This window comes from Hirundo rustica, chromosome 9, assembly GCF_015227805.2.
Source record: "Hirundo rustica isolate bHirRus1 chromosome 9, bHirRus1.pri.v3, whole genome shotgun sequence".
NCBI lineage: Eukaryota > Metazoa > Chordata > Aves > Passeriformes > Hirundinidae > Hirundo > Hirundo rustica.
In genome coordinates, this window is record NC_053458.1 from 8624856 (window position 1) to 8651151 (window position 26296).

Consider the following 26296-nt stretch of genomic DNA (forward strand, 5'->3'; position numbering starts at 1 on the left):
TTGGATGCTGCTCCTGTGCTTTCCCTCGAGTATCAGACCCAACCAAAATCCTTTGAAACCTCTACAGAACGTCCTCTCCCTTCCCACCTTTTTTCAGTTGTTCTCAGGTGAAGAAAAACCCCTCAGAAGCAGTGTGATGTCTAAGGGCTTCATGTTGTGGCACTCACCATGCTATCCTGCTTCAGGGCAGGACGTGGTGCCACTAAAGCCCAGCCTTGGCGGGTGCAAGAGTGCCTGAGACACATTTCTTAGGGCTGAAACCAGAGTCAGGAACTGACAGTGGGAAAAGACAAGCAGGCAACGTATCCTCACATTCAGAAATTTCTGACTTCAGCTAATTTTTGAATTCAGCAGAAGCTGGGAACAAACAGTTTCTCCCAGAGGAATAGTATTTCTAGTCAGCACAGGATTGGGATTTTTTCCTCTAAAGAAGGCAGGGCTTCCCAATTTCTGGCAAGTTTGAAGCTAGAAACCATCAGTCTGGCAGAAACCCCTTGGCAAATCATGAATGCTCATGAGCTATCAGAGCTCTGCAAGGAAATGAATCTGCTCTGATTTATACCAGTGGGAAATCTAGCCTTTAATTTTAGTTCTTGAATTAGCAGTTGTTTTAATCACATGAACGCAGTCTGCCAGTTGTCAGGGCCGCATATGCGAAGCACAGAATTGCTGCTTCAGTGGAGCCCAAAATATGTAATGTTTCAGTAAAGCCTTTTTGGGGGTTTATGGACCATTAAGAAGAAAGTGTGATGGGGAGTCATGCAACAGCCAAAGGGAAGCAAGGAACAGCCTTCTTCATCACAGCTTTGTGCAATTAGGGAACAACTGACAGGTCATTGAGTATTAATTGGCCCCCTTGGAGCCGGAGCTTTATGAATGCTATTACAAAATGTGAGAGCAGTGGGCTCCAGTCAATGACTCTGATTTCCCCCTCTGACAGCCACTGTTCCTACATAAATGTGGCTTATTGGACTGTTCCTGCTGCACCCTGGGGTGTTAAACCAGGATGAGTTCAGCCACTCTGGTTTTCTACCCAGCCACAGTCAGCAAACGCTGAACACCAGCTCTGCCACATGTGGAACTGTCTCTCTCAGAGGGGAGATTTTCTCCACAAAATCTTTCACTGTACACTCTCACATCACTTTTCTGGTAGGGCTGAACACACTGAATGGTTTTGAACCTCATGTTACAGGTCCAGGGAATCCCTAGAGGAGACACAACATCTCTGGAAAGGCCTGAAATGCGATTTCCCTGTTATTTCTCTCTGTAAGCCCAGGCAATCAACACATCTGATCAGTGCTGCTTTTCTGATAACCTCCTGCCCTCTTGCTCAAGCCATGCAGTGTGCTGTTGGCATTAGTCAAGCTAAGGAGAAAACAGTTGTCTTCCTCAGCAGACTGAACTCCTTTCCATGAAATTTGTTTTTGCCTGAATTTCTAGGATGACCTGTAAAGTGAGATGCAATATGGTGCAGTAGAGGATGCTGCTGTATTAAGAATCCTCAGGCTGAAGTGGTGCCTGGAGAACAGAGAGAAGTGTTTGTTCCTCCTCAGTGATTTCTCTTTTTGACCTTTGTTTTTCACTGCCTCTGTTACCTTTCTCCTCTCTCTCTCTCTCTCTCATGAAAGCAACAATCTGAAAGAGCGGGGAGAGTGATTGATGTTCAGCGATCTCCAGCCTGGTTCATAGAGGATTCCTCACCAATAAATTGGAGAGGAGCCTGTGCTCAGCTGTCACTGGCAGCAGCCAGGCTGGTTACAGCCGTGTGGGCATGGAGAGCAGGCGAGGACAGCTGAGCATCAGCACGTCTTAAGCTCTGTAAGATTTATCTGTGCTCCATCCAAGTGCACAGCTCGCAGTTTGCCATGTTCCCTGTGCTCACCAGCTCTGCAAACAGGGATTGGCCTCTAAATACGGGAGTTAAGATCTGGCTGTGCTTGCAACAGGGTCTGGCACGAGGCGTGGTTCCAGACCAACCACCTCCAAGCGTACCGTAGATCTGATTGCTCATTTCAAGCATTCGTTTGACATCTGGGGACGGTTTTGGTTTTAATTTTTAGCACCTCCCCACACTTTAGCACCTCTGGAGGTCCTGTCTCAGCACCTCTCACTGCCCAGCAAAGACTCCCAGCACGCATCCCTCCGGCATCCCCCCACCATCCACCGTCCAAAGGCACCGCACACCGGTCGTATTTGTTTTTATTATTGTTCATTCCGTGCGTTCCAAACCTTTGAGAGCTCCGTGCCTCGCTGCAGCATCGGCGAGCCTGCATCCTTATTCCTTGGCACTTGGCCGTGCCTCCCTCTCCCCCGCGGCCGCCGGAGCGCGGCTGGGGCTGACCCTCGGCGGAGATGCGCTCCGGGGTTTTTCCTCTCCCTGGGGGGAAAAAAGGGGCTGTTCTGCTCCGGGCACCTCTGTCAGCTGAAAGGGGCGGGAGCTGCAGCCTTGAAGTAGAAAAGGAAGAAGGAAAAGCAGCGGGGAGAGAGTGAGCGGTGCCGGACAGCGGTGGGCGGTGGGCTGAGCCTCCCGGGCACCGCGGGCTCGGCGGGAGGAGGAGGAGGAGGCGGCAGAGGATGCGGCGGGGCAGGGATGCTGCGGCTGAACACCCATCTGCCTGAGGAGAGCAGCATCGTCCTCCGAGGGGAAGGAAGAAAGTGCGGGGAAAGCGGCGGAGCTCTCCCGGAGCCCTCCGAGCCCTGCCGGGGACTGCCCGCCTCACACCCCAGCAAAGTTTCCTGAGCTCGGTGACAAGAGGGGAGGAGGGATGCGAGATCCTTGTCCCCGCGGCGCTCATCTGGGCTTCCAGCCCCGCTTCTGCTGGGACTAGCCGCGGCTTTGTCGTCCCCGACTGAAGGGTGAGACCCGGGGCAGTCGCTCTCTCCATCGCCCTCCCCGGCTCCTCTCTCCAGCCCAGGTAAGTTATCCTCCCCTTCCAGAGCCCGAGGCTCTCTTTGGCCCTGCCGGAGAGTTTCCCAGCAGTTTGCCCAGGAAATAAAAAGTCTTGCGCTTCTCCTGGCAGCTGAATGTTGCGTGCCTGTCTGTTTGTGAGCCTGCCTGTGTGTGGGGTGGTTGTAGCTGTCTGACTGCAATTTCAGTTTGCTGATCACTGTCATTATTTTTCTGTGCCGTCACACCTCTGGAGAGGAGACTCATCTGTGGTCTGTCAAGTGTTTTCGTTGTGCTGCTGCACTGAGGCGGTGTGGAAGGATGACAGCTCAAATTCTCTCCACTACAACTAAGAGGGAAGCGTGCCTAGCTGTACATTCTGCTGGTGCTGCTGCTATGGCTTTAAACGATGCTCCTAAAATGCTGGCTGAATATGTCAGTACACCCTTGGAGCTCTAGGAACTCTCAGGGATATGCATGAAAGTCTGTCTTTGTCCCCCTGAGAGTATAGGGAGGGGTGGCTATTCCCCTGGAAGGAATTAGTGTAGCCTCTGGATTTCCATCACGCCAGCTTGAGTGTGCAGCTTTTATTTTTGCACAGCAGTGCTTGCAGTAGTGCATTTCAAGCTGAAATATTGCTCGGAGAAGAAACCTACACTCAAACTGATAAGAAAAGAACCTGTTTCAAACAAAGAGCCCAAAGAGAACTTTTCCCACTCCTGATGGAACAGAAGTTGGTCAATTTGAAGAGAATAATTTGGTTGAAAACTTGGTAATTTTTTAAGCCATTGATTTCACTGTAGTGAAATGTGCCAGATATCCTCAAGCAGGTCAGCAGTGGGAGCTGACCCACATCAGCCCATCCCTGTGGCTAAGAAGGGGATGGAGAGCCATCAGCCTGTGCTTTAGGAGATGACAGAAGAGCAAAGATGCTCCTGTTGTACACGACAATCAGAATAAACATTGATTTTATGTTGTCATGGGGCCTTGTTAGGTAGAAGATAGCACAAGGCATTCTGTGGCTTTGGTTTGTTTTTTGCTTTACCCTCCACTGCTCTGTCGGCTTTCTCATCCCTATGTCATCTGGCTGTCTAACAGGAATCCCTTGTGTATAATCACCGATGTTTCATATGGAGATCAAGACAAAAGCAAACACTGATCTCCTTTCTAAGTTTTCCAATGCAAACATTTCTCTCGTTGCTCGCTACCCTGTGGTGTGTGTGCCCATCACGTTCTAGCCCTGCAATCATGCTTGACTTCCAAGATCTTGTGCCCCCAAGCTGATGGGAGAGGTTCCAGGCAGGAATCTCCAGTGAGTCCATTGCTTTCTGCTGGGAAAGGGCCACTACACCATGGAGGTGCTGCAAGCAAAGACAAGGGGAGAGAAGTTTTGCCTCGGGCATAGCATGGCCAGAACACTTCTGGTGCAGCTGTAGAGAGGCTGTGACAAGCTTAAGCCCCTGTGCTCAGGGATCCATAATGATGAACAAAAAATTGCCAGGCAGAGAAAATGAGCTATGAGAGACCGTGCTGGGTGATATCACTGCAGCCTTGAAAGAGCCAGAAACCAGCAGGGTCTCTTTGGAGTGGCTACAGGTGCCCACTGACAGATGGGATGGGCAACAGGTTGAAGTTCCTCTGGAAAATCCCTGTGGCAACCAGACCTCCGGTGATGCCTTGCCTAAGAGCAGAAGCAGCCGGAATGTTTAGTGTCCTGCTGGAGCCCAGCTGCCTGGCTTTTCCAGGAGGGAAAATTCCTTCAGACTGGGAAGCCAGGAGGAAGAAAGCTGATGGACCGAATCTGTGATGGTTTTTAACCATGAGAAACCACGCGGTTTCCTGCTGGGCACTTTGCAGTGGGAGAATGTGGGGCAAACCAAGGAGAAGAGCCACACTAGGGTATCTGCAGCCTCTGTGTGTTAAAGGTTTGGACTGTGGTGCATGTGTGTCTTTAACCAGAAGCTGTCTTGCTGCTGGTCCAGGTCTGGGGAAGGAGGCAGAGTCAGGGCTCCAGCTCCCATCAGCATGCCAGGGTTCTCAGACAGAACAAAAGGACACTGCTAGGGAAACATGCATATGTGTTAGCCTAGCTAATGGAGAAAATGCCCTTTCTCTCACATGCTCTCAGTATCCTGAGAAATCTTTGCCTGCTGAGAGACCCCTCCCCAGTCAGGCACCCCCAGATGAGGAAGGATTTAATCCTCTGATGCACCTGTCCCTGTCGGCTCCAGCTGATGTCTCACTGGATAGGAACTCTGCTGCAAGTTGACTGCTGCACACATTCAGGTCTAAACAAAAGCCCAAGCCAAGGAAATGAGATATGACACCCGATAGAGCAGCAGAGAGCTTTGCCTCAGCTGGAGGTGCCAGAAAATGTTATAAGCTAGGAAACATGTTGAAAATGCCCGGCTGATCCCACTGGTGTGTTTCAGTGTGATGGGTGATGGCTTATTATTTGTTGGTTTGTTTGTTTTTTGAGGGGTTTTTGGTTTGGGGTTTTTTTTTTTTTTTTTGGTGTGGGTTTTGGGTTTTTTTTAATTTTTTTTATTTAGTGGCTACTGAGTGTTGATAGCACAACAGAGATTCTTGGCTTTTGCCATAGAAACCAAGTGGTATCAGTTTTTGCTGACAACACTTTTGAAATGGATTTGACAGGAGAGGAGGGAAGAAGCTAGGGAGCTCGGCAAGGGAGGAAGGAAGAGCAGATTGCTATTGTTTGCAATCAGGCTGGGAAGAGAAATGCTCTCCTGCCTGTAAAATCAAAGACATCACCAGCAAACTGCTGACAAATTGGCTTCTGGCAATTTGACTTCCCAGCAAGTATGGCAAACACAAAGCCAGCTCTCATCACATCCAATAATCTCCTCCACGGAGAAGCTGCTACTGTCAGTCAGGGCTAAGTCTTATTGCCTTGGGTCCTAGACAGATCCCCTCACAGGCTCTTTTTCAACTTCAGCATCTCAGTTTCCATGAGCCTCCACCCTGGAGCTGATATTGATCATGCTCAAACCTTGTAGAAATCTGGGTTTATGAGTTTGGCATGCTGAGGCAATCCAGATTCCCAGTCCCCTTCTGCGGGGTGTCCTGTGATCACACCAAAGATGGTGAGATGGATGGTGGAAAGCATGGTCCAGCTGATAAAACACCCACACTTGCTCCATTTTATTATAACTTGTGCAACTGACAGGGTGTCACTCAGTGTCTGTGGATGGCGTTCATATCCCTGAGCATCCAAGGGTTACCTGCTCCAGTGATCTCCAGGGTTGCCTCTGTAGTCAGCTCCAATTATAGACATCTTTTGGGGATGTTCTGGGTCATCTTCTGGGACCTTCTATTCCCCACTGGCTGGAAAGGCAACCGGGATGATTAATTGTCTTGGTTTTGAAAGACAGCTGTCTGCCAGGGAAAGCTAGAGCCTCCCTTGGAATGGAGAATGTAAACCCCCTTCCCTCCAATTATTATAATTTTGCAATTAGGGGTTTTCAGGCAAAGATATGGGAATAGGAATAATAGTTCTTTACTAGGAATAAAAAAAATAAAAAGCAAGAAAGCAAACAAAAATCCTGGAAAAACCCTGACAGAGTCAGGGATATGACCTGGTACCCTGGTGGTCAGGGTGTTGGAAGCAGTCCAAATAAATCCTCCTGGAGTAACAGATGTGGTTCTGTGGAGTAGAGATGGTCCTGTAGAAAGTCCAGTGGTGATGAGATGTGTTGTCCAGTCTTCCTCCAGGAATCCAGTGGAAAACCAGGATCCCTTGTGTCCTTCATTCCCAGTTTTTATCTAGCTGGGAGCAGCTGGCTCCTCCCCACTGTGTGGAGCGTCTCACAATGGGATGATGGAATGTGTCATGTCATTGGAGGGCCCTAATGGTCCATTATCAGAAGATGTCCCCCTGGAGGATGGAGGGGCAGTAAGGAGATAATAAACACTGCCCAACCCGATTTTAACAGCTGGGCCATTATCAGAAGGCATCTGCCCCCCTCTCCCCTGGAGCCACAAGAGATAAGGAAAAAACATCTCCCAAAAACAGCTTTCAGCAGATGAAATTGAATATACATTTTTTTTTTGTTACATAACCCAAGACACTCATTTCAATCATTGGGAAACTGAGACATGGAGCAAAGGGTCCTCCTTTCTGTCACAGTTGTGGGCCGTTACTCATTCAAATATATTTCACCCTCGTATTGCAGTGAGGGATGCTCAGGGCAGAACTGGTTTCTGCTGTTTTGGGCAGGTGTTGTGTGGGTGGTGACAAACACCGTGAGAGCAGCTACAGCACAGGCTCTGGCCGTGGCACACTCGGATTCACTTGGGCATCATCCACATGGATAGCAAAGGACATGGAGCACACTGGGCTCAGTGCTCCAGCCTGAGGGTGACCACATGTGACCACCACAGTCAGGGAGAGTTCAGCCTTGAGGGCAGGCTTCAGTTTGTGCTTGTTTTTATTATTATTTATTTTATCTGCTGGCACCAGCAAACCCGGAGAAGGTGCTGGTCACCAGGACTGTTGGGGGAAAGGTGCTTTGGTTCATTGCTCTAACGGCTGCTTCTTCATCCCCTTTCAGGATTTCAAGGCAACAGGAGGCTGGAAACAGCCCTCTCAACACAGCATTCACCCTGTGAGGACTGAGGTGACCTCCAAGGCTCTTCCCAGCATGTTCAGTGAAAAGAGCAGCGCCTCTTTGTCCCAAAAACCCACCCAGAAAAAGACCCGGCCCCAGGGCCTCCCCTCCCCTGCTCTCTGCTGCGCCTGTGGACTCTGCATCATGCTGGCAGGGATCAACATCACCTTAGTGGGAGCATTTGCCTTTGGGACCTTCCTCCCTGTGAACAACCCTCCCATCATCATCGGACCCATTTTGTTGGTGGTGGCCTTCACGTTCTTCGGTGCCTGCTGCATCTGCAGCCGGAGGCCCCCGGCGCACGGGGCCCGGAAATCCAAACCGGGTTCCAACATCGGGCTCATCAAACCCGGCAACACAGCCTTTGAAATTGAAACCAGCGAGCACACGGTGCAGGACACCACCGCCGTCCAGCTGAGCCCCACCAATTCCCCCGTCTCCTCCAAAAAGTCCACGCCGGTTCACGAGAACGCCAAGGCCTGCAAACTCTTCACCATGGAAGGCAACGGGCCAGCGGCCAAATACACCCCGGGAGGAGAGGCCATACAGCTCAACCTGCCCAGGGACCTGGCCACGTCCTAAACACGGGCAAAGATTTTGTCAGCGGCCAGCCAAACGCTGCAATGGGTGGGCTGGAAACGTGGCGTCAGTCAGAGGTGTGGGGAAGGTGCTCGTGAAAAGCCAGCGGACAGTCAGGTCTCTCTGAACCACTTTAAGGGAGATGGATGCGACAGCAGAAAAAAAGAGTAATCCAGATTTTTGCTGAAACACGCCCATTATACAGTTTTAAAAAGAAAACTGATAATGATGCTGCTGTGAAAAGATGATCTCGGTTCCTGGAAATACGCTGCAATTTTTTTGGGAGCAGATAGGAAGAGGGGAATGAATTAATTTGTCTGATATAATGTGGAAATGTGGCAGTTGGAAGGAGAGGCTACATGGGACTGACAAATGACAGCTCTTTCTTCTCAGAAGTGAAGCAATTCTCGGACATAAAAGAAGCACGAATGCAGTAAATTACAGCTTGCTGCCACTCAGTCACAAGAAGATTTCAGCATTTTTAGTGCCAGACTTTTTGGCAGTAGGGGCGAAGCTATGTCTTCGCCACTGAAAAAGCAGTGTGAAACCTTCTCCCTCTGCTGAAAATTCTTGTCCCATCTTTCCCTCATTTGGGTGATTTTACTGCCCATTCTAAGAGAAAGAACCACAAGGATCACAATTAGCACTGGTATTTTCCTCTCATGTTAATGAGTTTGAGCTGCAGCTGTGCTACTCCTCACAGTATGTTTCTTGGAAGATCAGTGGGGCTGAATCCGTGGGGATGAGCTCCTGGAGTTACCAGAGACTAACAGGGAGCCCACAAATTAAGTTTTTTGGGCCATGATTATGTATTGAGTACTAGGCAGCATTCTTCCCACATTTTTGTGGAAGGCTGGCCTGGGACACGCCTCAGGGCAGGGGGTAAGTAACTGTATGGGATTTGGAATAGCTGTGCTGGAAGATGGTGACTGCATCACCGATCTCACCTGTTTCACTGTGAGATCCGTTGCCCAGGAGTGGATCCTTGCTGCAGGAAATGGGCTGCTCAGTGAGCTCATGTGCTTGCAAAGCAGTGGGATGACTTTGCAGAAGAGAATTTATCAAGAGCTGTCCCAAGCAGAGACGCCCCCTCTGCCTCAGAAAGACCTGATGGAATAATGCTGCAAAGGATTTGTGTTCTCTGGGTGACTCTGGCTGGGAGCACGGTGCTGTGCTGATGGGCTTTGCTCTGACTCCTGTTCACGTGTGGGATCTGGAGCAATGTGGGAAAGGACAGCACTGCTAGGCAGGACTTGTGTGTGGGGAGGCAGCAGCAAGAGAGTGGATTTTGAGTAGGAATGGCTGCACAGGTCCTCTGTTTATGGTAACTCTACATTTGAAATGAGGTTTTGGGGACTTTGAATGACAAGGAAATCATCTGGACCATACCACATCATTACAGTGGCACAGCTAGCCTAGAATACAAATTCTGACAAGGCTGGAGAGGAATATAAAGACAGGGAAAACCAGGATGCTGCTTGCCTGAAGTGCTTTCCCAGCCTCCAATGTGCTATTGCTTAGGAGCTTCCTGAGCTGGAAGTGGTGCCTGTGTGTAGTAGTCCTGAATGGATTTCTCCTTCATGAAATAATCCATCTTCACCTTGGCTTGTCTGTCAGTTCTCATCATTTGTGATCCTGCAGCAGGGAGCTGCACACTTTGGCTTATTTTCATCCTGCATCCTACTACCTCCCCTTGATGGCCCAAATTTCCCAGGTTAGGAGGGTCAGAAAAGAGCCCATGCCATCACCACCACTCTGGTTTTCTGAGATGCTTTTTCCATGTCACTTCCCCTCCAGTCATCTCTTTCTTACAGTCCTTTACATCTCTAGTAACCAGAGGAAGCAACACTTCCCATTTAGCCCAGCATCAGCTGCTTGCCTGGCTGAGGACAGCAGAGCCCTGAGGCTTTAGCCATCAGAAACCCACACAGAGAGAGGTGGGAGGGCTGAAGGGGAAGTGCTGGAGGACAGAGAGGGGTTGTGGCATGGCCAAGGCTCCCCTGGGGCACCAGGTTCCCCCTGTGTGGCCAGGCTGTGAGATGCTGTGCCGTGGACCACATGTGGCCACGTGGGAGCTGGAGAGAAAAGCTATGGTGCTGCACATGCAGGAGGTGTCCTGGTTCCCCTGGGGAGCCACTGGGCAGCTGATGGCCCCTGCATGAGCCCAGGTGGGATGAGGTTGAATTGAAATAATTCCTTGACAAAAGCTTAACCAAAGAGTCATAAGGTGAGTCCTTGAGTCCTCCAGCAGTTTGCTGTCCTCAACAGCTCCTTCTCCACCAAGGAATTACATCTTGATTTCAGCAGGGCTGGTCTATACTGGTTAGGAGGGGAAGAGGCAGGTCTGGGAGGAGGGTGTTTGTGTAGGGCTGGGTAGATGCAGGTTCAGGCCTTTGGTGCAGCCTCCAGGTCCTGGCCCAGTCACTGGCTTGTGCTGTGGGAGGGCAAACACCTGCTCCCGCTCCATGGAAAGCTGCTTTAGGGACGGGCATTGCCAAGGAGCAGGGATGGTATTGGCACACCCGAGAGATTGCTCTGGGTGGATGGGTCTGTACAGCCTGATCCCTGTGTGATTTCCCCTAGAGCTCGTTTTCTCGGGGAGCTCTGCCCCCAGCACTGCCTGCCCTCTGGAATGCAGAAACTGCTGTGCTGAGAAAAAGGCTCCCGTGATTTTTGCCTGCCCATGAGTGCTGTAGCAATTAGGCAGAACAGCTTGCTGATGTAGGTTTGATTCCCAGCTTGCTGGCCTCACTAGCATACAACAGCTTGGAAATCTTTTAGAGGCATTTCCCACGTGAATATGGTTACTGCAAGAATTTTCTTTGAGCACTTGGAGCCAAAAAATTAGCAAAATCAAGTGATAACCATACAGTTCCTTTCTTTGTTCACTGAATTCTTGAAAGCCAAGTCTGGAGAGAATGCTGGAGTCACTCCTTATCACGGCTGCCCTGTGAAATGCTACCAGAGACAGATAATACAATGCCTGACCAAGAGGTGACAACCAGCAGGGATGGTATCAGGGCAGGCAGAGGGGTAGGACCAGTGAATTGCTGATCCCCTGGTGTGGTGGGTGTGCCCACCGAGCTGTGAGCACAGCTGCCTGCCCAGCAAGGCGGCCGTGAGAGCATCCACCGCCTTCCTGCTCTTGCCTTCTTGTGTCTTTTGTAATTTCCTTGTCTGTCTGTTTGCCCCCACGATCAGCTGTGCCTGGTGTTGCTGTGAATCTCGTGCCTCCTTGTGTAGTGGGAGATAAGGAGTTCCTAGTTCTCCAAATCAGCATTTCTGGTGTGAGTCTTTTTTAAAAAATCGCTATTTCCGTGTGTGCAATGTGGAATTTGGAAAAGACCGACACATTAAAATAAGTGCACTCAGAAAGCATTTGGCCTGCCTGTTTTTTCCTTCTAACAACCACCTTCTCCTTTATCCCCAGACTCTCTGTGTGCCCCAATCCTGTCTGTGTTCATTTTGCCTCGTGCTCCTCACTCTCCTGTTTGTTTTCCCAGACAGTGCAAGCAGCTGCAAGGAAAAAGTGTCCCCAAGAATTCACGTTGCCTCTCGAATGCCACTTGTCCTTGAAGTCCTGCTTGCATAAACACCAGTCCTACTGCAGACTCCCAGCATCACTGCCTTGACTAACATGGGAATAACCAAATTCAGCCTTTTTTGTCTGCAGGTGTGTGTGTTTAACCCCTGGCTGTGTACCTAACAGGCCAGATGTGAACTGTGGGCCTCTGGGCTCCCAGGGACACAGGAGGATCAGGGCTGTGGACTGCTCTGATCCACTGTCTCTGGTGATGGAGGACTGGACTGGATTATTTCAGCTGATCCTCCCTGGTCCTGGGTAGAAATGATATTTAATTTATGGTGCAGGGGAGGTCTGGGAGCTGGATCTGTGTGTGTCTAGGATTGGTGCCGTCACCTTCCCCTGCTCGTTTTGGGCTTAGCCCAACAAGATCTCTTGGAGATGAGTCAAGGAGGGAGAGCACAGCGAGAATAAAGAGGATTTGAGAGCCTTGCAAATTCACCTCCTCAAAGGGCTTCTCTCCCATGTGCAGCCAAGTGATTTGAGATGAGAGGAAATCTCTCCATTCCAGGCAGCCTGGCTGGTTAAAGACCTGAGAAATGAGCTGGCTAAGAAGGCTCCATTGACAATGTGTGTAAAATGAAAACCTTTTCCCTTCAGAAAGGATCTTTTTTGGCCATTAGGAAAAACTCCCTGGAAAGGTTTTTCTTTTTTTTTTTAAAGTAGGACCAAAGAGAAAAGCACGGAGGGGGGTTTGCTGAGCATCCACTGCCACCCTCCTGGACTTGCAGCCCGTAGCATTCCTGCCACAGCAGCTGCTCTGCACTAACCTGAGCTTTCCTTCCATCTGGAAGAATAAACCAGAAACATTATACGAAATGTAATTAGCTTTTTCTAATTTCCAGCCCAAATTTATCCGTGGCTGGTTTATTTCCTTTTATCCTTGTACCAACAATGGCTTTTAACTGAGATACCTTTAAACCTCCAGGAAATTTTTATCCCTGAAACATTTTTGGTTCGCTGCAGATCTCCTAGAGCTTTTCCTTCATTAGGCTGAGCTGGCTGACTCCTTCTGTCCTTCCCTCCTGTGAAATGCTCACCTTTGCCCAGGAGCCCTTCTCTCTGCCTTATTCCTCTGATTTTGGCTCAGGAGCTCCATGAATGCTCCTGAACAACCATTCTTTTGCAGGACTCCCAAGCCCACAGCAAAGTACAAACCTTCCAGGTCTGTCTTGCGCAAGAAATTGGGCATTTTCCTTGGATAAAGAAAGGAAGAGGGGGAAAAAAATCCCTGAAAGGGCAAAAATACCCACGAAAATGTGGCCTTTCCATCTGCAGAGTCCTTCTGTTAAAAAAGAATAAAAAATGAGCTTTTATGTCATTAGTCTCCATTGAGTCCATGGCAAATGTGCTCCATTTAAAGGCTGAAAGGCTGTTTTTCTCCAACTGTCAGATGCTGTCAGCTGAGCTTTCAGCAGCCATGGGAGAGACCCTCAGACACCACCAGCAGCCCCACTGCAACATGTTCTGGGAGAGGTTTGAATGTTTGCTTAAAACTCCTGGATTTCAGGCTGATGACCCCAAGGAGCTCCTCATTTGGGGTGGCCTCAGAGGGATGTCACATGTCCCCAGAGCAGTGTGAAGCCACAGCAGATGTCCATCCTCCCCAGCAGCACAGCCCTGAGTGCATCAGGGACATGGAGCTTCTCCCTGCTGTTGTCTTACACAGTTTGCTCTCACACACTTCCTAAGGAAGCCAGGAGCTGGACTTCTTTAATTTTAAAATGAATTTGCAGGTCTTGGGGATTGACCCCGTGCAGTGCTGGCCAGTCTAGAGGTTCCTGCTGTCCCAGCTGCCCCCAGAGCTGACCCGGAGAGCTCCAGCAAGGAGGTGACCACAGCTCACCCAGTGAAGCAGGGCTGGTCAGCAAGGATTGCTCCGCACAGGCTCCTTCCCACGGCTCTGTTCCATCTCTTTTACAAAGCCTGGGCAGAGGAGATTTCGCTGTTTCCACCAGCAGATCTCCTGCTACTCATCACCACCCTCAGCCTGTCTCTGCAGGACCTGCACACTCTGCCACAGCTTTGAATTCTCAGAGCACAGAGAGTGTCAGGCCTGGGAGGACAGATGATGTTTTTCAAGGCATCCATGCACACAGAGTCTCCAGGAGTTTTTCCAGGGAGCCCAAAGTCATCTGGAAATTTCGATTCCTTGAAATTGGCCTGTCCTGAGAATACACTGGTTCTCATGCTGCTTTTGCCAGGAAATAAACTTCCCAGGTTCCAGATGAAATTTCCGATCCAAACACTTGAGCATTGCTCTTATTACTCAATCCTCCAGGCACCCCTAAAAAAAGATCCTGCTGAACTCTGTCTCCACATAAGGACCAAACTTCTAAGGCAGCTTTGGCACTACAGCTCCTTATCAGACCCCCTGTTTTCAGTCAAATCCAAAAAGCCAGATTTCTCTGCAACAGTGCTTTTAATGAGCTGTGCCTCTGAAGATCTGTGCACCCTCCCCAAACCATCACAGCAGGCCTCTCCTGCTGAAATCTTTGCGGGAGTTTCTCACATCCATCTGCTGTGACGGCGAATAGAGCTTCATACACAGTGCTCTGGCCTGGTGCCAGATGGATATTTGATGAACTTATAAAGTCAGACAGAAAAATGATTTCTTTTGCAGGCACGTAGGCAGAAAAGATGCCTCTTTTGGAGACAAATCCCTCTCTGTTGCTACCTCGGCATGAGAAATCACTAAGATCTATAGTTCATCTTTTTATCCCCAGCTGAGCCAGGCAAACATGATGCTATCATTAGGAGCTGATCCTCCTTCTCCCGTGGCAAGCAGCTGGTGCTTTATCCCAATTTCTGTCTCCAGGTCTCTGCACTCTCCATTTGGAGGCAGATTTTACACGTGGGAAGGGCGTGCTGCTGGCAAGCCCAGGGGGTCCGGCTTCTGCAGCTCACCTAGGGGTGGGCACACCACTGCTGCCTGCACCCCAAGGCTGCTTGTGCCAATCACTAGCCAGATTTGTTTTCTGAGAACCTTTCACGGGGCCATGGAGTTCACTGGAGAAAAATAACCTTTATCTGTCAGCTGCAGCTGCACCTGGGAGTGGCAGAGCTGTTTGCTCCAGAGAGGTAAACCCAGGCAGCAGAGCACAGAAAGCTCCCTGAGGCTTCCCTTCCAGCTTCATCCCACGTGGGGGTCTACAAATGGCTTTTCCTTCTTGTCCTTTGTCCGAAAATCCCAACCTGCCCCAAAACTCTTGCTGTGTCCTTGCTGGATAAACGGATTTTTGTGGCCATAGATCGCTGGAAATGTCTCTGAATGTGGTCTGACACCATGTAGGTGACCAGCAGCCCCCTCCATGGCCCTGATGTTTTGTTGTGTGGGTGCAGGTAAGATAGGTGGGTATACTGCTCTGGGTAAAGTGAAAGACAACAGGCAAGAAAGAAAATTGAGGCTCAGAGCTGAAAAGGGGGAGCTCAGCTTTCCCCAGGGAAAGAATAAAACCACGACTCTCAACATCTGTAACATCCCAGGACGCCCACACCTAAATCCTGTGTTGAGTGGAGATCCTCCTGCTCATGTGTGCTGTATTCCTTTGAAGGAGAGGGAGGAAACACCATCACTTTTCCTGATTAACCCTCAAAATATCTCTTTTGGGTGGGCCAGATTCAGACACTCATTAAATGCACGTAAATTCCCTTGTCCAGGGCAGCAATCTCTGAGAAACACAGAGATGGGTTTTCTCTGCAGGCAACTGAGGGATGAACTGACTGAACAATCCTGCTGGATGTTGTTTTCCTGACTCGATGCATTTCTTTGGCACAAGGCTGAATTTCCCAGCAGCTCTGGGCTACACATGTTTTCACAGAGCCTCATTAAATACATAGCTTCAGTTCTGAAAATCACATTTGTTCTAAATAAGAGCTGGCTGCTGGGAGAATTAATTCCTCTGACTTAAGTCACCTCCCTGGAAGTGATGCTGTTGTCTTCGATTTCATGGCTCGGATGATTACACTTTTCCAACACGCAAAAATAACGAGATTAGGGAATTTGTGGCAATGAAGGCAGAGAGGAGGAACTGGCTAAGAAAAAGGGAAGAGAAATTGAATTTTCCTGTAGAAAGAAAAGGAAATGCCTAGTTCACAGAAGCAGCGTTGCTTTGGGGAGTAACAGTGGGGGAAACTCCTTTTGAACCAAAGTCTCTTATTGAACCTCTCAGGTTTGTTGCCACATTCAAAAAGCTTTGTGATAATGGCAGTTACCGCCTACCCATCAGCAGGGCTGTGGGTAACCCTCTGTCCCCGTGAAACAGGGAGCAAAATCCAGGAGTGTGCTTTCCCTGAGGGTTTAGGCAAGCTAACAGTGGGCCTGTGGGCTTCTGCCAGGGCATGGTTGGTGCAGGGGCATCCCAGGATGTAGGGCAGCTGCCAGACCACGCTTAAACTGAACTTGTCAGAGTTTGCTGGTGGGCAACAAAGATGTTTGACAGAGCAGCTTTTTACACAGGCAGATAGTGATAGAACAGGGTGGAGATGGTTTTAAAAGTTCTTTGAAAAAAGAAGGAAGATTTAGATATTAAGAAGTAATTCCTTACTCAGAGGGTGATCAGGAACAGGTTGCCTAGAGAAGCTGTGGATGCCCCATCCCTGGAAGCGCTCGAGGCCAGGTTGGATGGAACCGTGAGCAACCTGGTCTAGCAGGTGGCATCCTTGCCCATGGCAGCAGGGTTGGAACTGGATGATGTTTAGTGTCCCTTCCAGCCCAGTAGATCCTGTGACTCTGTTCTGAAATGGGGACGACCTCTGCCTGGGCACACATGGCACACGTGGGCACCCCACGCTCCCAAAACTCAAAGGAACAGCTGACGTTCCTCTGTGACGTCAGGGACGGGAAGAAAACACCCCCCTGGGAGGGACAACTGCCAAAGGGAAAGGCTCTTCTTTGGTGACACTGGGAACACTTTAACACTGGCAAAATCATTAGGTTTAATGTTTCTGTTATTTTGCTGTCAATTCTCCTAATGGCGCTCCAGCAGCATGGAGTTGAGTGAGTCACAGGAGTAATTATTAACTAGGCTATGGCACTGAAAAGGCATTCAAAGTTCAATTCAGCACCAGCCCCAGTCGATGTGCAGGGTGTACATTCATTAATGAGCAGGTGCTAAGTGCATTTGCTGAGGAGAGAAAAGGAGAGAGCCCATTCTGTATGAAATATTTTGCCTCATTATTCCCCACAGGGAAAAAGGTAGCAGCAGGTGGAGGGAGTGAATAGGGCATACATCTCCATCCTCACGTTTTTAAGGGCATTTGAAAGACAGGCACTCTGGGTTTCACTGCACCAGTGCTCAGGCTGATGTGGGGACCCAGAGGTGTTGGGAAGAACGGCAGGAAGCTGTTCCAACAAAGCTGGGGAGTCTGAGTGGAGATAAACAGGCAAAAGGGATGTGTTGGAGGTAGGGAACTGGATGTGCCAGGAGATGAAGTGATGTGACTAAGGTCACATAAGGATTTGGTGGAAGAGGAGAAAACACTGCTTGGAGTTAGTGCATCTTGTGACTCACTCACCAGACCTCCCCTGTTCCTAGATGTGCTTTCTGCTGCAGGCACACAGACTTGTAGCTGGGGTGGCAGAATTGCACCAGTTCTCTCCCAGTTATCTGTCCTTCCTCTGCCCAAGGCTCAGTACCTGCAGGAAAATGGCAGAGCAAAAGTTCACATCAGCTGTGCCACAGGCAGGCCTGGGAGGTGGGGTTTGTGTAAGACTTATTTATTCTGGGGTTTTTCCCGAGTTCTGGGGAAAAAGTTTTGTTCCAGTTTGTAGAGTAGGAGTGATAAAACACATTTCTAAAGGTAGGAAGAGGACATCTGCTGAGATGAGCAGCAGCTGCCTGGAGCAGCAATTACAGACCCTACAGATGTGTCGTGGGTCTGGGCAGGGGAGGACCCAAGGCACTTGGTTTGCATTTCCTGAGCATGGATCTGTGTGAATGCAAGTGAAGAGTTACCTTGAGGAGGTGATGGGCTGTCCAGAGTGAGAACAGCAGGGTTCTGCCTTCTCTCGTGGTGTGTGAAGCAGGGTGATGGTGATGGGGTAGGAACTTGCCTGTTTCCAGCCACAAGCAGTTGCCCCACAGCCCATCCCCATGACCACAGGGTGAGGTGACCCTCGTGTGTCCCATGGGAGCACAGCTGGGGCAGACAGCACATGGTAAGGGCTGGGCAGCCTCCTTCAGAGCCTTGGGGATGCTGCACTTTCTGCCACAGGGCTCTGGCACATCCCCTGGTCCCCAGGGAGGAGCTAAGAGCCTTCTTGCTCCTTGCAGCCCAGGACTGGAGTCTGTCTGCCCCTGCACTGCCCCAGCCTGTGGCTTTGCACTGGAGGTGTCATCAACACAGGCAGGTTCACGGTGATTCCAGCTCACATTCACAAACCTCTGGTGCTGTCTCTGGTGCTGTCATGGGACAAGGGAGCCTTGAGGGAAGGGGATTCACCAAAAGGATGCATTGAAGGGTTGAACTGGCTTTTTTGTTCTTCATACGAGTGAGCCACAAAATATCTCAAGCTCATTTGACTCTCACAGTTTCTTCATCATCTTCTAACCCTGCCTTTCCCCTCTGTGCCCAATACCCCAGACCAATGATGCTCCTGCAGAAAAAAATGTAACGGAAACCAAGGACTCTCACCAGATATGTAAGTCTCAGGGAGTCAACATATTCTAATGAAACCTGCTTGGGTGATGAGTCCTAGACAGGCTCTGAGCAAGGTTTCACATTTCAGCTTCTGGGGTTATTGGGACTGCTGAGAAAGCTCTGCTTCTAAATGCAAGCAAGGCTGTGTGGGCTCCTCAGATTGTTTCCATTCAGACTGACACCCCCAGCCGCCCACAAAAGCAGAGTTCCACAGCAGCAAAAAGAGCTTTATAGCCTTGGCCTTAATTTACTCCCTACAGCAAGAGGCACTTCGGCTGTAACGTGCCAGTGGCTTTCAGATGCGCCATCTATCAGCTCCCTAAATGCAATCAGAGCCAGTTTGATCCAATTAGGCAGTAGCAGTACAGGAGTGCACCATGCAAGCTGTGTGCAGCAGCACTCGGGACAAGGAAATGCAATGCTGGAAGACCGCAACCTCCCCATCTGGCGTACAGTGCCATCATCCTTCCATGTGATCCTGTCAATCTCTTCCTGTGATCAAGGTGAACGTCCTCAAAAAGCACTTCAGTGTCTGCCAAGGGCTGAGCCTGTAACTCCTGCACGTCATATAGACAAGCCTGTTTGTCTCTTCCAACCTGCAACGGGGTTTATGGTGCCAAGAAATTTCAAGGATCATCCAGATTTGACCCTCTGTCATGGGCAGGGACACTTTCCACTATAGCAGGTTGCTCGGAGCCCAGTCCAACCTGGTCTTGAGCATTTTCAGGGATGGGGCAGCCACAACTTCTCTGGGAAAGCAGTGTTAGTGCAAGCACCCTTTTCCCATCACTATCTGCCATGTCAGAAGTCCCTCCTGATCTGTTTTACAAGCTCTCTTCAAATACTGGAAGGCTGCAATGAGGTCTCCCCAGAGCCTTCCCTTCTCCAGGCTGAACCACCCCAGCTCCCAGTCTGTCATCCTAAGAGAGGGGCTCCAGCCCTCCCAGCATCTTCATGGCCTCCTCTGCATTCACTCCAGCAGGTCCCCATACCTGCCCCTTCTGACCTTGAGGACTTACCTGGGGCACAGTTTGTGACCAGGGGAGGGCTTTCTCCTCATCAGCTGAGGCTGCAGTGGGCACACAGGAGGTGTTGGAAAGCTCTCCTTGGTGCATGGATTCTCCCTGTTGTGCTTTTTGATGCTCTGCTAATGGTGCTCACGGAGGGATGAGTGAAGCTGCTGTTTCCCCCGTTTTCTGCATGCTTTTGTCTGCACAGCTCTTTGCTGGTCTCAGTCTGGATTCTGCCCTTTTGCCAGAGTCCAATCCCAACCACCTCAGGCCAAACTTAAAGGGCCAAATTGCGCCCAGAAACACCCAGCGTCGCCTCGAATGATGGTATCAACCCTGAGCATCTCTGCTCACCAAAACTGTCAACCCAAAATTTCCTGCAGCTATTACAACACAGGAAGCCTTGCACTAACTTAGCTAAAGCTTTGCAATTTCCCCCCTTCTCATAAAAAAGAAATCAGCCACCACAGATCACAGATCTTGCTTCTCTGTTTGGTTTTGGCCCTGGGGAGCTGACTCCATCCCACATCATTCTGTCGGGCCACTTGCAAGCCCATCCTTCCCCAGAGCCACCTGTTTAACGCTGAATTAATTTACATTCCTTTTAAGTGCTTGTGTTTGCTTCAGCAGACAGGCTATGAGTTATTGCCTGATCTGCTTTTCTGTTCAGGAGGCTACAAAGACCTCGTTAAACAGAACAGAATATGCAGAATGAAAGGTGAGCAATACAGAAGTTTAGAAGCACCGGACAGCAAGACGAGAGCTCTTACATCACTGCCTGCAAAGCTTTTTGCCCCGAGTTCAGTGTTTACATAAAATTATCATCAAGGCATGAATTTAGCTGAAAACTGACAGTCTGAATGTCTGACTCCCCAGCAGTCAGCACACGAAATAGATCCCATTCAGGTGAGCTCCAGCTGTATAGAAAGTGAGTGTTATCCAGACTGATTGATGAGGAGGTACCCATATCAGGAGCTGTCTGCTTGAGGGATGAGGCACCTTAAAGCAGTGGCTTGGTTTTGATGGATGCCAGAGATCAGATCCTGAGGAGCAGAGCAGATCAGGTGGGAGCTGAGCAAGGAGACAATTGGTGCTGCTGGAGATGCACTGGAAGAAGAGCTGAGAGCCAGCAGGCACAGCCAAGGGCCTGGAATTGGGGTTGGGGCTGAGGCTGGGATCACACCAGAAGTGTTCTCTGCTGCCTTTGATCCGTCAGGTGGGGAGCGTACCCAAGAGGACCATTTAGGCGGGGTGCTCCCAAGGTCTGCTCTAGGTAGCTTCACCAGAGGTTAAAATCAGATGCACAGAGCATCTGGAGTCATTTTGGCACTGGATGCAGTGGTTCTTGCAGCAGCAAGGGCAGCTACCAGTGCCTGGGGCAGTGAAGGCAATCCAGCACAGTGCTGCCATTTGGCAGGAAGAGACAACATTAATTATGAGTCTCTTTTCCCACTGATAAAAACAGATTTAGCATCCTTGGAACTCCTGGGCTGTTGGGCTGCCATCCTGTCAGCCTGGCCAAGCCTGTGCCAGGTCTGCTCCTTCTCTGATGCCCACAACAAGTCCCCAGGTGTCACCTCCTTCTCCTCTGTTCGTGCTTTGTTCCCCTCTGCCCGCAGCCCTGCAATGAGCTTGCGAGCCAGGGAGCCGCTCTCCCCCTCTTTTTCTTTTCTTTCTCTTTTATATTCCCCTTTTAGCTTTATCAGGCAGTCTGATAAAATATATTGTCTCCCCCTATAAACCTTGCCTCCAGAGACTTAACCGCACTGAGGTTGCTATAACAACAACCGAGCTCTTCGCCAGCAAGAAACGAAGGAAAAAGGTACTGGGAAAACCGAGGGAGAGTTCAGGGGAGAGAACCCCCCTGCATGTGTCACTTCACCCCTGCCAGCGTGAAGGAGAAGCAGCAGCTCTAGGGGAAGGAGGGATTAGAGCCCCGAATCTGCTCGGGGTGTGCCGCAGGACCCTCCCCACCGGGCACACAGGGCAGATCTCCCCAGGGAATGTTCACTCTGCTCAGGTGAAACACCCTGACAGGGGCAAGGCTGGCCCCCAGCTCCCGGGCTGCTCCCGGCGCTCCTCCACGGAGCAGCATTCCCGTTCCAGCCGGGAAGGAGGTAGGTGCCGAGGACTCTGATGGGCAGAGCAGGCACTTTCAGAAATAAATGGATGCCACATGGCCAGGAAAAGCTTCCCCTGTCCCTGAGCAGAGATGCTTAAGCAGCAGGAGAGGGACTGCAGTGGTTCCTTGGGCTGACAAAAGCCAGGGAGGGCTCAGGCTGGGGAGAGGAGGTAGAAATTGCTGGCAAGGGCCTGCAAAGGTTTGTAGAGGATGCTTGTCCTAGGAAGTAGTAACTTAAAAGCATGAAAAAAAGTGGTAGGAGTGCTGATATGGAGTAGCTACAGATACCTACAGGGACACTCTTCTTCATCCTTTTCTGTTCTTTCTAGCTGATTACAAATGCCACAGTGAAGCTCCTCTAACTCCATCAGCCAGGGATTTATTCTAACCAAATCTTAATTCTTCCCTCCCAAGTTAGGGATCAGGGGCTCTGAATTGTTGAACATCTGAGGATTGCCAAGAATAGAGAGTTTGTTAAGCACCATGAGAGCTGGGCATTAAAGAAAGTTGAGTTATTGTTCTCGGATCCGGTGCAGAGATGAATATTTATGGCTCAATCTAGTTTTCCAGAGTCTCATCATTTCTTATGTCAACTGTATTTTATAGAAATGCCCACAGGGAAGGAATTGACTTTTGTCCTGGACCCAAACCAAACAAGCTCAAGCAGTGATTATTTGGGTTTTGAAACAGTGGGATAATTTAATCTCAACATCTATTGATCTCCTTCTGCACTGGAATCCTATGGTTAAACATCTGCAAGGCAACTAATTGCCTGGAGTACAAATTCATTACAGAGTTATCAATAGATACTGAGTTTTAGACTGAGAAAAAAAGAGAAAAGTTTTATAATCTGCTTACTTTGGAGTAAAAAAAGATGCAACTTCTCCCAGCTAAAGATAAATCTAAGGCCATGAGGAAACTGCTCCCTGTTGTTGGAAGGGTTTAAAAAACAGATCCATTTCAAGCCACGTGGTTCCCAGTTTGGGACAGACGTGGGTAAATCTTTCAGGAAAATGGCTGGCATTTCCCCCCAAAACCAGATTTTGAAATCATAAATTTAAAAAATTTACTGGGGGAGAGCCCACTGGGGAAAACAATGGCAAAGTCTGGTGTTGCTGACTCTGATCCCTACCCTGGCCTTTGGCTGGGGATGAGTTTTGTGAGTTCTCTCCTGGCTGTGCTCCCTCCTGGAGGCAGCTGCCTTGGGTGGTGAGCAAAGTGATTCCCATATCAGTTAATTAATTGGTGCAATCTGTTAACGAGGTTTATAATGTACTTTGTGGGCCATCTGGACAAAAGATGATTTCAAGGATGGCTGCAACATGTCCTTGCCTTTTATTAACTGTAATGGTTAAATATGGACTAATTAGAGGGGGGGACACACAAACCTGTTAGAAAGAGCTGGGGCTCTCACTGGTGGATTTATCATCGATGAGTAGGAACTGCAGCAAACAGGGAACTCTGTGCCTTTCTGAGCAGGATGGGGGAATTAATCCGTGCTGAGCAGCGTGGCAGAGCAGTGGGCCAAGGGCAAAGCTCAGGGTGCAGGAGGGGCAGGGTGGCAGCAGGACTGCCCCACCTGGCTTCAGGTGCAGCAGATGCTGAACAATCCTCCCCCCCAGCGGCTTCTCGGGATCCTCCTGCCAAAATCTGGCCCATGCTTCACTGTTGTGGTTGGAAGTCTAAAGGCAGAGGGTTGTCACTTGCTTTGAGCATTGCAGTGCAGTAATACAATAATCACCGGGTGCCTGGGATATTATTAAAACGCACAAAACAAATATTACAGAGTGAGGGTGTAAAAAAAAAAAAAAAGAGAGAGAGAGAAGAGATAGATCCGGCCAAACCCAGAGAAATTTCTTCTCTCTGGCCCCTGCCCTTGTCTCAGCCCCCAAACAAAGTGATGTTCATCTCATCCCCGTTTGTCAGAGCTCATTTCCCTTGAAGGAAATAAAAAGTGTTCAGCTCTAACACATGCAGCAGGGAGATATGTGAGCATCTGGAAGGGAAGCTTCCCAGTTAATCATGTGCAATGTAAATCCTTTGTGAAAACACCCAGGATCCACTGTGCAAAGTGACTCTAATAAATGACAAAACAATATGCATGCACTCTTAAAGGAAGTAAGAGATTAAACAAGGACCTAGAGCTAATAATCATTGCTGCTTTGGAGCAGCAATAATTCACAATAAAAGACACCTGCCTGATGTGTTGTTTAGCAGTTTTGCAAGTTTTCCCATTTCCCCTCTCCTACACAATGCTTCAAATTTGTTTGTAACCAGAATAATTTGAAAAAAACTGGGTCCCTTCTATGTACATCCTCTTCCAGTGCGTAGATCTGCACCCACAGCCCATTTGAGCAGAAATGGCTGCAGAATGATGACCACCCAAATTAACAACTATTTATTGCAGCTATTATCCAAACCCCTCTGAGCTGAGGAACCTGGCATCCCCCAGAAGACACCCCCCTTTTAGAACTTGGATATAAAAGCTGTTTGTTTTGGATTTTTGGTGTCAATATGCTCCCCTGCAGAGGGAAAGACTCAGTAGCCTGTTGTCAGATTGGGTCTGGGAACTGGCATTTGTCAGAGATGAGAATGTTGATCGACCTGAGCCATGGTCCTGAAGCCTTTGCTCCTGGTGAGATTCCTGCTTCTGGGAGCTCCTTCCCTGCAGGAGCACCAGCTTTATGATAAACCAGCACCTGCAAGGGCTCCAGCAAGTACAAGAGTTTCTGCAGCCCTCCGGCTCTGCCCTTGCCTGTCCTCATTCACCAGTCTCCACCACGCAGACTTTTGTTCAGCCTGTGAGCGATGAGCTGCAAATACAAATTGCCTTACAGTAACCACAACCCTAATGCCTGTTTTTACACCTCTAATCCTCACCAGGCTTCTCCTTAAAGCAATAAGGATGCTTAATAGAGGGCCTGATAATTCTTCAAGGGGTCGAGTGACTCAAAATGAGCACCCCTCCCCATGAAAGGAGCACTTCCAGCTCGTCCCTGCCTCTTCCCACTGCCCTGAGGATGAATGGTGCTTTATTTATAGGCAGGGCACAAAGCTGAAGGCCCAGGATGAGAGCTGCCAGCTCCAGAGACAGAAATAATATCTGCGATTGACCTAAGTGTCCAAGGCAACCGCTGACAGCCTAAGCACAGCACAGGAGCAGAGCTTTTAATGAATGAATGGAAGGGAATTTATACCCAAGGCTGCAAGAGAAGTCCTTGGGAAATAAATCCCCTCAGCCTTTCAGCAGCAGTTGCTGGAGGTAGAGGAGAAGATCTCATCCTGCTGTTACACCGACCTCCCTGAGCATGGCACAGCGTCTGGACCAAAGCCTCTGACCTGGCAATTTGCAAACACCAGAAGGGATCCTAAACTGGCATTTCAGTTCTCAAGTTTTGCACGGGCCAGGTCAGAAATACCCCGGGACACAGCAGTGGGAGGCTGTGACCCTGCAGGCTGGCCCAAGCAGCTGGGCACAGCACAGCCAGGGGAGCCCAAAGCTCAGCAAACAGCCTCCGGTGAGTGAAGGGCGATGCCCGAGCAAGCTGATGCCTCAAAAACCTCATGCATGAAGGTGAGGGCCAAACACTGCTGGGAGAATTTCCCTGGAGGCAATTTAGCCCACAGCAATGCAGATCTGGGGATGTCAGGGCCCCACAGAACAGCCCTGGAGGTCATTTATTTCCCATATCCCACCCTCATCCCTAGAATCCTTCCCCACACTTGACAAAAAGCAGCACACCCCCTGACACCCCCAAGCAGAGCAGCCAGAGAGCTTTGCTGTAGCTGTGAGGAAAAGACCCTGGGGCTGAACAGGAGGCCTCAGACTAAAATATAACCTCGGCTAAGACCTGATGCTGCACCCTGGGCACGGAGAGCAGTAGGAAACATAAATCCTCCTCGGAGCACAAGGAAAGGCGGCAGCTCTCACTGCCTGTGCTACCGGGTGGAGCTGGTAGGTGTCACTAGCAGAAAGTACAACTGGAAAAAGAAGAGCAGGAATGTTCACGTCAGATTTCCCTCTCAAGCCTTCGCTGCCGGGTCGGGGTGTGCGTTCTTGGCACAAGGAAACACAGACACTGCACCAGCCAGTTTGGGCTCATGAGTCAGAGATGGCCACAGAGCTCTGGTGCCCTTTGTCTCCTCCTAAAGTCAGTGTCCCCAAATGGCATTTGCTGGTTGTTGAGAGCGCTGCTAAAAGTAAAGGACAGTGGGAATGGGTTCTGGCCACTAGCGTGAGCCCAGGATAAGCAGATGTAACAGCTGTCTTTCAAACTTCGCAGCAAAATGTGTGTGGTGCTGACGGAGCAGCAGAGACAGGCTCACTGTAACCCAGCCCAGCTGAGCTCACAGGAGCTGGCCCACGGCCTGACAGTCACTTCCTTGCCATGGAGAGGGTCCTGCCTCCACTGTCATAGCTGATCCCTGCTTCCTATCAGTACCAGAAACCTGATCTGGCTGAAAGGTCTCACCTGATCTCCTTTCCTCCTCCAAAAATATTAATTTCCTGCTGGCTCTGTTACTAGTATCCCAGAATCACAGATTACTTTGAGTTGGAAGTGACTCAGAAGGATAATGGAGTTCAACCCCTAAATGAAGGCAGCTCCCTGCTCTGTCCCTGCCATGAACACCCACTGGGGAAAACCCCAGCCCTGGGCACCACAGCTCAGGGTCTTTTTTTTTTTTTTTTTTTTTTTTCCTCTGTGCCATCTCACAGGCTTGGACTTCTGGAGCCTGTGCTCTGAGCCGTGGTTATTGCACACAACTTCCCCCTCAACCACTCTGCCAAGTAATAGAATTATCCTCCTTCCCCAGCTCGTCGTCCGGGAGCTCTCCAGCTTTAAT

General features: G+C 49.8%; 1 protein-coding gene across 1 annotated transcript; it reads left to right on the forward strand.

Moving 5' to 3' along the window:
- The first annotated feature begins 2325 nt into the window (after positions 1–2325).
- On the forward strand, positions 2326–11469 carry TMEM275 (transmembrane protein 275). Its single transcript, XM_040072992.2, has 2 exons — positions 2326–2915; positions 7459–11469. The coding sequence occupies exon 2, from the start codon at positions 7549–7551 to the stop codon at positions 8095–8097; it is 549 nt and encodes a 182-aa protein (XP_039928926.1). The 5' UTR covers positions 2326–2915; positions 7459–7548; the 3' UTR covers positions 8098–11469.
- Positions 11470–26296: the final 14827 nt, after the last annotated feature.

Bases quoted from the DNA above. Each gene is read 5' to 3' on its own strand.
- TMEM275 (XM_040072992.2), top strand. From the start codon at position 7,549: ATGTTCAGTGAAAAGAGCAGCGCCTCTTTGTCCCAAAAACCCACCCAG.